Raw genomic sequence first — 13971 nt, forward strand, 5'->3', positions numbered from 1 at the left:
CCTGGTGCTGGTATGACCGGTGGTGGCGTGTTGTGGCCCATGACCCCTGATCCCTACAAAATCACGTTTAGTAAAGATTTGAAATTAGGTTTATACAAACGATAAGTCTTAACTAAATTGAAGCACCTGAGGTGGAGGTGGAGGTGGCGGAGCATGTAATCCCCACTGAGGCATCGGCGGCTGAAACTGTGTGAAAACAAATGACTGCTTCTGTGCCTGCTGTGGAAACCAAGACTGTTGCAAATATAATATGTTAGTTATAGAACCAATATCGAGCGTGTTGAGATGAAATAAGACACTCACGTTCATTGCTTGTTGGGCATGTGCGTTGTAAGCAGCCATGTACTCTGATTGCTCTTTGAGGAATGCCATTTGTTGTTGCCGCAGCTCTTCACGAAACTTTTCCTGTTGCTCCCTCATAGCGTCCTCCATGCTAGATACAGAGCGGCGACTACGGCTGCTACTACCACAACCCGCCTACGACGAAGAGCCGCCACGAGAACGCAACTCCGTCGAATCGATAACACCGGTAAACATAGAATATCTTGAAAAACAAGAAAATTAGCTATTCGGTCATAGTTCCAATATTATTGAAAAAAATTCACAAGTTCATACCGTCCATGCGCCTTGCCTCCAATAGAATGCACAACTTCAGCGTCGATGGTAGGCGCTCCTCGCCAATCGTAGTCTTCTCCATACTTCCTAACCATCTCCTGTCCGTATGTCTCCTACAATACAATATGAAGGTTCGGCACACATGTAATTTATAGCTATATGGCAAGAAAACATTAATCATAACAACAACTAACCATACGCTCAACGGTCGCTTGACTACACAGCTCATCGGAGATTTCACTGTTTTTCGCTCTATGCCCTCTCCTATAAACATCGATTGGGCTCGGGACAACTCCAGTTTGAGCCTCCGGCAAATATATGAGTTTAATCTGGTTTCATTTCTGAGTAAAACAGAATACTACATACTCACCATTCGCTTCGCCAACCGAATGTGTCCATCAGCCCCATAGGTATGGTTGACTATGACCTCATCATCGTCCTCGTCCTGCTGATGGCGCTGCCCATGTCGATTCTTGTTAGACTTCTCAATCCACTCGGGCGAAGCCCATATCTCACACAAAGCCTTGTAAGCCTGCGGCCGGTGTTCCATCCATGGAAGAGTTACCTGCATATAAAGCGTTAGCTCAAAATTACATTCACATCTGAATGAGCTGCTAAATTAGATTTTTACCTCCATGTACTGGTCTACAGTCAAGTAGACATCCGAATATTGTCGAAAGTTGTTGATAGAATGACCTCGGCGCTTCATGTACACGTTCACAACCTGTAGACGAGCATTGGAAAATGCATCCCTGCACACCTTCTTCGCATTTTTCTCTAATACTCGGTCTGCATGCTCTTGAGCCTCAGGTTCCACACGATAGCGTCTCTGTCCAACATCGAAAATAAAATTAGTTTGAAAACAACTAATAAATGTTAGTTTGAAATATTACTCTTACCCAAAAGGCATGTTTGACGGCGCCTTGAGCTGTTCCATTTGTAGCATGTGGAGCTAGTGCGAAGTGCGACCAGCTAGTGCAAGGAACCACCACACCTTTCGGGTCGGTGACAATTCCTGGATTATGTAGACGACAGAGGTTACCTAAGACTTGATTAACCTGTCTATGGTGACCTCGACCGTCGAATGATGTGTCATCCCATTGGCTGCATGACAAAAAAACAAGGAAGTCATGTCATATATATAGTGTACAATAAACAAATCAGTACGAACAAAGTGGCCAAACGTGAGTACCTATCACCAACCGGGATGATCAGTACCCGAGCTCAGATTGTGCAGGCGCTGACGGAGGTAGGACAAAGTGGCCCTTCCGAGTGCCCCTACGTCGAACGACAGGAGCCTCGGTGGTATCATCATCCGCCTCAGCATCTATGCCCACCTCCTCCTCCTCCTCATGGGCCTGCACCTCCTCCTCCTCATGGGCCTGCTCGTCCTCCTCCTCATGTTGTTGCACCTCCTCCTCGTCGTCCTCCTCTTCCTATGGACATGAAATAGAGACTTGTAAGACACATTTATATATAAGTGACTGACAAATAAGATCAATTACATAAACATTTACATCGGTAATCCGTTGTAGAGCGATAGGTGTACCACGTAGTTCTGGCCGGGCGTGTCTCAGCAACGCCTCCAGTCTGCTCTGGCTAGAAGAACTCCCTTGGAAAAGGGAACATGCACCAGGGAGTATCCTGCTAGCCGCATTAAGAAACCCCCTAGCAGTGCGCTTTGTTTTCCTACCACTCATCCTGTTGAATAGAAAAACATTGAAGGTATTAGCTCCATAAAATTAAGTGAATTAATAAAAAATCAAATAATACATCACTTAAACTAAAATTATGCATTACACATCAAAATTCATCGGAATCACGATCAAGGAGTCTTCTTTGATCCAAAGCTCGCAATGTGGCTTTTTTGTTCCTTGGATTTCGTTTTCGTTTCGGTGCAACACACTCATCAACAGTGACATCGTTATAGTCTCCGACTAGTGAGTTCAGTGCAACACCCTCATCGATAGTAAAAGTGGTTGGCAATTCTTCTTCTTGATAAACATCATCGGCCTGTTCGTCTTCGAATTGATAACCAACAGTGCAAGGAGTATGTAAACGTTCCCTAGGGTTCACCTTATGAACTACCCACCATGCTTTAAACTTCAGATTTGGGTACGACATATAGTAGACCTGCTTGCACTAGTGTGCAAGGATAAAATTATCATGGCCTCGAAGTCGTTACTTGTGCTTTACTTCAGTTATGCCATATTGACTTTGTCTAATCCCATTAGTGCTGTCAAACCAATCACATAGAAAGAATACTAATTTCAAAGTTTTGTTCCATGCAAAATTAAACTCTAGGATGTTTTGAATGATGCCGTAATAATTAGTTTCTCTGCCGAGTGCATCGAGTGCCCTAGTCAGAACTCCAGTGTTACGTGTGGCTGCACGAGGACGAGACTTTTCAAATTGGTCTGAACGAAAATGGAAGCCATTCACATCGTATCGACCAAAGGTTCTGCAAGTCACCATCCCATAAGATAGCTGTCTCAAGTCCTCGTATATGTTAGGAGTCTTTGTGCACTGTAAATAATATACAGTTAAATTGACTACCTCACATAAAAGGCTAAATGACATGAAAGTAAGGAATATAAAGAGTTTACATGCTCGCGAAACCAGTCAACAAAATTAGGTCTTCCTTGCCTCCCATGTCGTCGCATCGTATCTAGTTGTTTGCTTGTAGGCTGATGGGAATAAGTCCAATTTTCCTCGTCGAACTTACTGTGCGACAAATAAGTAATTAAATATGGCTCCTTTGGTAAAGAAATTAAGGGGTAAAATAAAGACTTACATGAAATATGGTTCCATCTCTTCCATATTAGAGTACATGTATAGCAATGCAGACATTCTTTCATCCATGCTAAGGTGGTAGAACGTGCCCTTACTAGTACTTGTGCCTCTCAATTGGAAAATGTTGAGATCACTGACAGGAGGTTCATCATCGACATTGTATCGCATGGTAGCAGCATAGACATTATGTTCCTCTGTGAAATACAAACTCGTGAAGTATGAAACCTCCTTTAGCAAAAAAGCTTCAGCGATGCATCCTTCTACTCTAGCCTTATTTCGAACCATGCCTCGCAGGTTTTTGAGTGCACGTTCAATGTGATACATCCACCTATATTGTACAGGTCCACCAACCTCATATGGAATGTGAATAAGTAGATGCTCCATCGGATTGAAGAATCCAGGTGGGAATATTTTTTCTAGCTTGCATAACAACACTGGTATTTCTTTCTCCAACTTCTCCATCATATTTTTACTTATTTCTTTGGCACAGATCTGCCTGTTGAAATAACTTAGCTCAGCTATTGCTTGCCACATGGCGTCGGGCATATAACCACGAAACATGACAGGGATAATCCTCTCCATTAATATATGGAAGTCATGGCTCTTTAACCCAGTTAGTTTTCCCGTTTTCAAATTCACAGCTCTTTTCAAACCCGCAACATAACCATTGGGAATTTTTTTTTCATCCATCTCATTACCTCGATCTTGTCTTTATAGGTAAGACAGAACAAGGCACGTGGCGGCTTACCGTTGTCATTGAGCACTTGGGTTGGTCAGTCACAAAGCATTGCTAGATCTCTTCGAGCTTTCAGATTGTCCTTTGTTTTTTCAAAATGCATACAGGTGTGTATGAGGGCTTCAGCAACATTACTTTCTTGGTGCATGACATCAATGTTGTGCACAAGAATCAACGACGACATATAAGGGAGCTCCCAGAGACCACATATATGTGTCCAGTTGTGGTCCACTCCGAATCCTTCGTACTTGTCCCCCTTTTCATTTAGGACAAGGTTGTTCAGCTGAGCATGTATTTCTGCTGCGTTAAGACGTTTAGGCGGTCCTTTGGTGACCACAGTGTTCTTTATAAAGTTTTTCTTATCTCTCCTAAAGGGGTGTTTCCTGGGCAACCAGCGTCGATGACAATCGAAGTAAGTGATCTTTCCACCATGAGCAAGATGGAAGCAATCTGTATCTGAACCGCAATATGGACATGTCAATCTACCATGTGTACTCCAACCGGTAAAAATAGCATACGCCATGAAGTCATGCACCGACCACAAATACACAACTCGAAGTTTGAATATCTGTTTTGTAAAAACATCGTATGCTTCAACACCTTTCCAAAGCTCCTTCAACTCTTCAATCAAGGGTTTTAACATCACATTGAGGTTCTTTCCAGGATAGTCTGGGCCAGTAATGATTAAGCAAAGAAATATAAATTCATATTTCATACAAAGAGAAGGTGGAAGGTTGTATGGAATAACAAAGACGGGTCAACATGAGTATGATGATGCCATTTGACCAAAAGGTGTGAAGCCATCGGTCGCGAGGTCGATTCGAACATTCCTCGGATCAGCTGCAAAGTCGGGATCAAACGTGTCGAGAGCCTTCCATGCATCCCCATCTGAAGGGTGCATGATTAGGTCATCATTATCACTGACACCTTCTTTGTGCCATCACATGTGCATAGCGGTTTTTTTAGATAGAAACATCTGTTTCACTCGAGGAGTTAGTGGCAAGTAGCAGAGCTGCTTATGTGCAACATCTTTCATCACCTTCTCACCCTCATCATTAACAACTTCCACAAATCTAAATTGTCCACATTTGAGACATTTTTTCTCTTCTGCATGCTCCTTCATGAAAAGCATACAATTATTTTTGCACACATCAATCTTCTCATAATCCATACCGAGACCTTTGATAATTGTCTTTGAATGGTACATGTCTTTAGGCAACTTATTGGGCTTTGGGAGCACATCTCCTAATAACTTTAAAATATCATTGTAACAATTGTTCGAGAAAAAGTACTTGGACTTAATGGCCATGAGCCGAGTCACAAAAGCGAGTATACTCACATCTGTGTGTTCATACAATGGCTCTTCAGAGTCTTTTAGTAGTTTGAAAAATCTGGAAACCTCTGGTGTGGCAGGATCCTCGGAGCTTAGGTTTAATTCTGGACGTAGCGAATCAAGCATCTCATGCATCGCATCATTGCCAGCCCAATCATTGTTCTCCTCCTCTTCTATATTCCGGTTGGGTACTACCTCACCATGATGTTCCCACACCTTATATCCGGGCATAAATCCAAATTGACAAAGATCTAGACTAACTCTTTCTTATTAAGAAATATACTGTTTTCGTGCCGCCTACAAGGGCATCTTACAGTGTCGGTTAATGACAAGGAGAATACGTGGCCTACAAAATCCTTGGTCTTGGCTACCCAATCATCAGAATGACGTCCATTCCTACTCCAACTATTGTACATCCATGCACGATCGTCAGCCATTCCTGAGACTGTTAAACAGAACCATATCGTGAAAAAATTATTCAACTTCGTCAAGGATATCGGTCCTACATGTATAGGCAAGGATAGGTTCTAAACCCACATGAACCTAGCAGGACCCAAAAAAAAATCGGCAGCATAACTTCGCTACCACTAAATAATATTACTTATATACAAAACAAACAATGATATAATACTAATCAAATCAAACTAAGTACCACATACACTAATTATGCAACTATTATACATACCAATATAATATACTATTAAAGCTAATAATATAATAGTACAACATATTAATATGAAATTTTTGCCTAAATACAATATGCCCCTAATCTCTAAATCACATATTCACTAATACATTAATTAAATCAAATTAAACAATAATACGAACTACAAACAGTAATCAAACAAACACAATTATAAATATATAATAATTTCGGCGGCACGTAATTAACAACCGCCGAAAATAAGAAATAAAATACTTAAAAAAATTACCTTCTCTTGACGACGGCGGCTCGACGACGGCGATGGAGTGGCGGGCAGGCTGGCGGGCGAGCAGCGCGGGGACGGAGGGCGGCGGACGGCGGTGCGCGCAGGGGCAGGGCGGCGGCGCGCAGGGGCGCAGAGCGCAGGCGCGGGCGCTGTCGCGGGTGGGGGCGCAGGGGCAGGGCGCGGCGGCACGGTGGGCAGAGGAGCGCGCGGCGGCGTCTGGTGAGAGGGAGAGGAGAGAAACAAGGGAGAAGAAGGGCCCGACCGTTTTGAAAGGGCTATTTTCGGCGGCTAGGGATGGCCGCCGAAAATAGCATACTGTTTTTCGGCGGCTGTGTCAGAGGCCGCCGAAAATAGTACTATTTTCGGCGGTTGTGTCAGACCGCCGATAATAGTGGGCAATTTTCGGCGGCCCTCCCCTAGCCGCCGAAAATAGTGGGGGCCGCCGAAAATGCCTGTAGCTCTTGTTGTGGAATCTGAAGCCGCATTTGGAAGGGAGGCGTGGATGGGGGCGCAGATGAAAGCTTCCATAGTAGGTGTCCACCCTTCCATAGGTGTTTGTACATCTGTCAATGTGGTAATGGGAGCTTCCATAGTAGGAGATCCGCAACCGCGGTAATGGTGGTTGTACATCTAGCAATGTGTTGGCTTAGGGTGGGGCGGGTGCTGGCAGGCGCGGCTGACGTGTTGCTCGTAGTGGTGGCGCGGTGCCAGCGGGCGTGCGTTGCCTGTTGCGGTCCGTGGGGGACGGCGTGCGGTGGCTAGGACTGTGCCGGGCTCGAGCAAGGTTGCTGATGAGGACATCGCTATCATTGATACAACCACACCAATGATCACTTTACCATTCGTAGCTAATCAGAGACCAGTGACATGAGCTTGTGCACGTAAACTTAATTACAAGGTATTTGGGAGGTGAACCATCTTGGAGTGGAGAAGACAACAAGGCAATAAAAGTTGTTGCACCCTAGATAATTTTGTAACTACAGCAAGTGCATGTTAAAGAGGGCATATCTTTCAACTCTCAAGGTTGTTTAAAGCAAATAAGCACTTGTTAGAAAGGTCTCTTCGTCTACTTTCTAGTGGATCAAGAATCGACGAGAGATCAAACACTAAGCGTCTAGAAACGGCCGAGTGAACTCCTGCTCTACCCAAGTTAATTTCGTAACTGCAGCATGCACCAAATTAAATGGATCATGTCTTTAAACTCCCAAGGTTGTTTATTGCAAATAAGCACTTGTTGGAAAGATCTCTTCGTATACTTTCTAGTGGATCAAGAATGCATGACAGACCAGACCCGGGGGGTCCATGAATGGCCGAGAGACTTCGTAACTCCACCAGCCGAGGGGATTTTGTAACTGCAACAAGCACAATACTAAATGGAGCATAACTTTCAACTCCCAAGATTGTTTAGTGCTAATAACTACTTATTGGAAAGCTCTCTTCGTCTACTTTCTGGTGCATCAAGAATCAATGACCGAAACCAAATGAGGCGTCCAGAAACTGCCGAGAGAGTTTCGTTCTCCACCAAAACTCCTATCTATTCCTCTATTTAAGCAACTAGTAGCCACCAAAGAACTTGAGTTTTTATTTGATGTAAGTTTAGCCTTTGCTACTTCCTTGTAAACGCGCGTGTCAGCTAGACCACCCGGATACTTGAACAGAACCCCAACTCTATCAGATCCGTGAGCATCTACTTTTTATCTTGTTCTTCTTTGTTCTCGATTGCTTGCAGGTTCAATGCTGTTCTTGGCACGACAAGAGCAGCAACAAAGGAGTCGGTGTAACTATCGCTAAGGCGTAGCACCCTTGTGGTTGTTGTAGTCGGATAGCACGACGTCGACGTCCACCCTAAATCGTAGTTATTAGGAGACGGTGTATCTGTCGCTCAAGGCGCCACACCATCTTGGTTGTGGTAGTCGGGCAACCAACGTCGGCCTCCAACCAAATTTCCACCTCCACCATCTCTCATCGAAAGATCAGGCTCCCTTCTACCCGTTGGGTTTATCAGTTGCGTTGGGTGGCGGCGTGCGGTGGTTGGGAAGCCCGGGGCGGCAGCGGTGGCAGGTGCAGGCTGGCCGCGTGCGGTGGCTAGGGATGGGCCTGGGGCGTCGGCAAGGGCAGGTGCAGGCAGGCCGCGCGGGTTAGGCGTAGCCCGTGGTGTCGCCTGCGCCCACTCTCGGTTCTTAATAGTAGTAGAGATTAAAATGATATCCGGAAATTTTTAGCTGCTGGCGACGTTGTAAGTTTATAATCTCAAGAGTAATTAATGGGAGGTATTTAAAAATATTGCTTAAGTGGTTGGCAAATAGTCTAGAGTGCTCTTTAAACAATGACTGATACATATATCATCCTTAAAACAATATGACTGATATGTACATTTTTATGAGATAACACATGAGTTGAATATTGTTGTTATTCAGTGATTTATGTTTTTAGGTCCGTACAAAATTCTCGTAAAAATTAGGTGAACATACGTTGACAAAAAATATGCAGACATAGATATTGACCTTTACCAATATATTCCTAGCATCAAGAGGATATTAAAAAAAACATTTGGTGCAATTAACAATCGAAGCGAGAGCAAACAAATAAGACAAGAATTGAGACTTGCCCTGCCTCCAACCAGGCTGGTTTTTCAAACTAGTCAGACGGTTCCTCTGTCGGTTGGCCAAACCGGCCAAAATAGGTCTGACCGGTTTGAAAACCTATCGGACTGGTTTCAGTGCCGATTTTAAGTCAGTTTATTTTTATATCAATTTTGAACCTATTTTCGATATAAAAAACTGAAAATAGCAACCTATACCTGTTTTCTATTGAAACCATGTGTACCAATAATAAATTCATTACCTCTTGGTACAACATTTACACCAAGTATAATAAGGTGACATGTTATATCAAATTTATGGTGCACGGAAAAAATGAAGAGAGAAGAGAAATATACTGCTGACTAGTATCTAGCTGGAAACGCTCGCGGACTCAAGATATTTTGTGAGACAAAAAGGTAAACCAACTAAAAATGTACAACTAGGGTCTAGTGCTGGTAAGGGACTCTAAATTTTACACTACAAAATTTAAGGATCGAATAATATTAAAATCGAACTATATTTCTATATATTTTTAAAGTAATAATAATTAAAGGCAATCATGAAGAACATTTGAATCGTTCTGGGTTACCATCTCTAAAGTACAACTTGTATCATGAGAGAGTTATTATAAAGCTAAACTTTTAGTTAGCTAAAGGTGTCACTTCTTAGAACCGGCAGCTCGCTGTATTAGATAAGCTTCAGTAGACTTCCTAATCCACCTCTTATCTCATCTTCTATTTCTAACCCCACTCTGTAAACAGTGCAGTCAATAACATAATGTTTTGCACGGCCATACACACGATCCACCGAGCATGACTTTACTATCCATGCTCTTAAGCTATAGCCATCAAATCATGCATATGTCTATGTAAAACATGTTTTTACACTGTAGACTGTACCGTTTACAGAGTGAAGTTTGATATAAGAGATGATGATGTGTAAACTGCTGGAGATAGCCTAGAAGCTTATTATGATAGTATTATCTATAATCAGAGTCCCAAAGGGAAAAAAAATTACGGGCTTATTTGAGAGCAACGAGATTAGATTATAAGAGATTGTAGGCTAAAATCACTTAATTACTATTTAAAATTTAATAAATTTAATAGTAAAGGTTTGTTTGGTTTGTAAGGGGTTAAGGAAACTAAATTTCTTCCGAGTTAAAATTGAATAGAAAGTGATTTAACTTCTCTCAATCACCATTAATTTCTATGTAACTGAACATGGCCTAAGGGATCTTAGCCTCTCAATCTTCTTGCTTCTAAACAAGCCCGAGACGCGGCAAATCAGATGCACCAATTGTGTTGTGTTTCCACGCAGGCATGTACGAGCATGCAAGCACGCATATTGCGTGACGATCCGACACCATTCATGGAGATAGCTGCAACCAGCTGGGCACTAACTGACTTGCGTTTGCTTGTAGTTGTATCTATCTTGCTGATCCATGTATAAATTGCTCAAGGACAGAGCTTATTTCATATATATGTGCTCAACTGTTCATCGATATAATCGTCGGCGAGATGATTGCCATGTCGTCGACGCCGATTCTGCTCACCATACTCTTGGCATACCTCGCGTTCTCTGCAAACTGTAATGGTAGAAACGCCTATATTTATATCCAGAATCCTGCTACTTAGCTCTGATTAATGATAGGAAACCCTTCCGTTGCAGGCGAACGTGGTAATGACGAGGACACACCAGCTGCAGGTGGTCACCGGCGGTGGCAGCCAAACGGCGACAAGACGATTTCCGGAGGCAGCAGCGACGACGAGGCGGCGACGTGCGTGAGCAGTGAATGCGAGGGCAGCACCTGTTACTGCTGCCCAACGATGCCCACTAGCCCTTGCTTCTTGGATCTGGATGCTTGCTTGAGAGTCTGCCATGGTCGTCGTCGTCGTCGTCGGCCAGCCGCACCGCTGCCGGAGGTAACGTCGTCGTCTGGGCGCGGGTCCGGACCAAGCAGATTCCCCTGATCGAGAGTAGCTAGCTAGCTGGGGCGGCCTCGCCGTCGACGACCCCTAGCTAGCTCCATCGGCGATCGATGTCCTAGCTTGTGACAATTGACAAGACGAGAGAACATGGATGTTTTCGCCACCACCACGGCTCTTCCTCGAACAAGTATCACTCCAAACTGAAGTTTCTACACGTATATATAGTTCCAAAAACAAAGTAAATTGCATACATATAATATAGGCTTCATGCTAGTGCGACTATGGTGCCTACGAAAAATTATGCAACAGATTAATGTGTTTATATAATGGATGTACACATGTACACTGGTAAAAGGAAGAAGAGATCATGCTTGTCTCTTACACGTACATACTATCGATTCAAGTTATTCATTTGAATTAGAAACAGTTTTTTTTCATAGTAAATGAACTAGAATCGGATACAAACTTAATTGCAATTTAAACCTGATAAAATTAACATTTTTTCCAGAAGTTCTAGACGGTAACTGTACTGTGACTGTTCTACAGGATGAAACTCCAGTACCCTCAATTGCTGCGGCAGTTAATCGACATAGTCAGGAGGTTTGTAGTTTACCAGCGGACCCTCAGCCAAGCGACACTAACAACTCGCAGTTGCACAACTTCATCGCAAATATAACCATGCCACCAGAACCCCCTCTGATTCAAACCCTTCCACACAACAATTTACCCAACACAGCAAATGCAATTTGGGTTTCGCCCCAACAGCATATAAATAGGCCTGGCCAAGCTTCCACCTCCGGCAAGAGATATAGTGTTAGATTGGCTGCAAAGAAAAAATTAATGTTGGGGCGTTCTAGAGATTCAATATCCAAAGCTCAGGATATTCTGGTAGCTAAACTATACAACTCAACAACAAAAAATAATCTAGGCTCTTTGGCTTCTTGCTCATCTAATGAAGTCAATCATTTTGAACAGATTGCAAGGCTTTTTGCAAGACCTCTTACCAAGATTCAGATGGAGGAGATCATGGAGCTGGCCAATCATGGAAAAGGAAAGAAAATCAACAACAAGAAAGGGCGCAAGGTGGCTCCCTTCTTAGCACCGGTCGCCCCTTTGGCCTTGGAAGGCTGAGTGCGGTAGTCTTGTCTGTAATGGTGGAGATGGTTTTGCTGATGTTACAGCAGATGGTTCTTTTGGTGGTCCTTTTGGCGGTGTTGTCGGCAGTAGAGTTGGGTTTAGAGTCTGGCTGCTGGCTCTTGCTTCTAGGGCATCCAGGGCTGTTATGTCTTCCTTTGTACTGCGTCTTACTTCAAGTGCACTCCCTTATGTTGTCGTGGTTGAGGGCTGTGCCGTTGCACCCTGTGTATGGCCTCTTGGCTGTTATGATTTCCTCAAGTAGAGGTGGCCGGTTGTATTAATGTGTTCCATTTGCACTGTTTTCTCCTGGAATGTTAGGGGCTTAAATAATCCTGCTAAACGGGAAAGTGTGAGACAAACTATTAGCTCTACTGGTGCAACTATTGTTTGTCTCCAAGAAACAAAAATCATGAACTGGACCAATGAACTCCTCAAAGAAACTGTTGGTTCCAAGCTAGCGAACCAAACGTTGCATTTGCCGTCCCAGGGCGCCTCAGGCGGAATCATCATCGCCTCTGATGCAGATTTTTTTGATATGTCTCTTTTGCATTGCTCATCACCTTATTCGATTTTGGTTAGATTCACCTCGAAATTGGAGGACGAGGTTTGGGACCTCACTGGCGTTTATGGTCCTTAGCAAGAAAATGAGAAATTGGATTTCCTTAATGAACTGCGCAATATTCACAATTTGGTGCGACCGGAATGGATGGTTGTAGGGGACTTCAATATGATAAGAAGAGCTCGGGAAAAAAACAAAGGGATAATTAACAGAAGAATAATGAGTCAATTCAATAAGACAATTGATGATCTGCAGCTATTAGAACTGGATCTCAATGGTAGAGCTTTCACATGGTCAAATGAACAGAATGAACCTACAATGACGAGGATTGACAGATTTCTCGCAACAACAGAGTGGCATCAACTATTCCCCTCGGCAGACCTCCAGGCCATTGGCACAATGACCTCGGATCACTGTCCGCTAATTATGCAAGGTCGTTCTTCATTCTCCTTCTTTAGGGGTTTTAGATTTGAGTCCTTCTGGACAAAAATCGATGGTTTTAAGGAGGTAGTGCAGCACGCTTGGAACACTGATGTCAATTCTGCTGATGCAATTCTGGTGTTGCATGTGAAGATGCAGCGCACAGCCAAGGCACTAAGCGCGTGGAGGAGAAAAACAGTCGGTAGTGTCACCGTGCAATTGGCAATCATTCAGATAGTGTTAACTCTACTGGAGAAGGCTCAGGAAGCTAGGCAGCTCACCAGTGACGAATTGGAATTCAGGAAATGGCTTAAATCCAAAATTCTTGGCCTTGCCTCCATTCAAAAGACAATTGCAAGACAACATTCCAGGCTAACCTGGATGCGCCTGGGGGACGCGAATAATAAATTCTTCCATTTGATGGCCAACAACAGAAGAAGAAAAAACTACATTAGATCTCTAGTTCATGATGAATCAATATTGACCAGCCAACGAGATAAACTGCACGAGGCTCACCATCATTTTGATACAGTACTAGGAACAAGTGGAGTGAGACAGAGGGCTGTTCGTTGGGATAATTTGGGTTATTTGCCATTTGATTTATCAGATTTAGACATTGCGATTGAGGATAATGAAATCAAGAAGGTGGTTATGGGGTTGCAAGCTGAAAAGGCGCCAGGTCCGGATGGCTTCATTGGGCTATTCTATAGATGCTGCTTCGATGTGGTTAAAGACGACCTCTCCAAAGCAATTAACGATTTTTATCATCTAAAATGCAGGAGCTTACACCTAGTCAATGAGGCAAACATCATTCTGCTACCTAAGCGAGAGATCTCTGACACAATAGACAAATTTAGACCAATCAGTCTCATCAATAGCTTCATGAAAATCATAACCAAAATTCTGGCAAACAGACTTGCACTGAGAATGAATGAGATT

General features: G+C 43.4%; 1 protein-coding gene across 5 annotated transcripts; it reads left to right on the forward strand.

Annotated features, from left to right (window-relative positions):
* Window positions 1-10456: 10456 nt before the first annotated feature.
* Window positions 10457-12390, forward strand: LOC103654809 (uncharacterized). Of its 5 annotated transcripts, none has more exons than XM_020552891.1 (3): window positions 10457-10581; window positions 10639-10910; window positions 11892-12334. In XM_020552891.1, exons 1-3 carry the CDS (start codon window positions 10506-10508, stop codon window positions 12045-12047), a joined length of 504 nt encoding a protein of 167 aa, XP_020408480.1. In that variant the 5' UTR covers window positions 10457-10505; the 3' UTR covers window positions 12048-12334. The 5 variants fall into 5 exon arrangements, 3 of the variants coding, with proteins under 3 accessions (XP_020408480.1, XP_020408482.1, XP_020408481.1); XM_020552893.1 differs by having other exon boundaries at window positions 10457-10575; window positions 10657-10910; XR_002269350.1 differs by having other exon boundaries at window positions 10458-10581; window positions 10657-11804.
* The last annotated feature ends 1581 nt before the right edge of the window (window positions 12391-13971 follow it).

The sequence above is a fragment of the Zea mays genome, chromosome 4, assembly GCF_902167145.1.
Source record: "Zea mays cultivar B73 chromosome 4, Zm-B73-REFERENCE-NAM-5.0, whole genome shotgun sequence".
Taxonomy (NCBI): Eukaryota; Viridiplantae; Streptophyta; class Magnoliopsida; order Poales; family Poaceae; genus Zea; species Zea mays.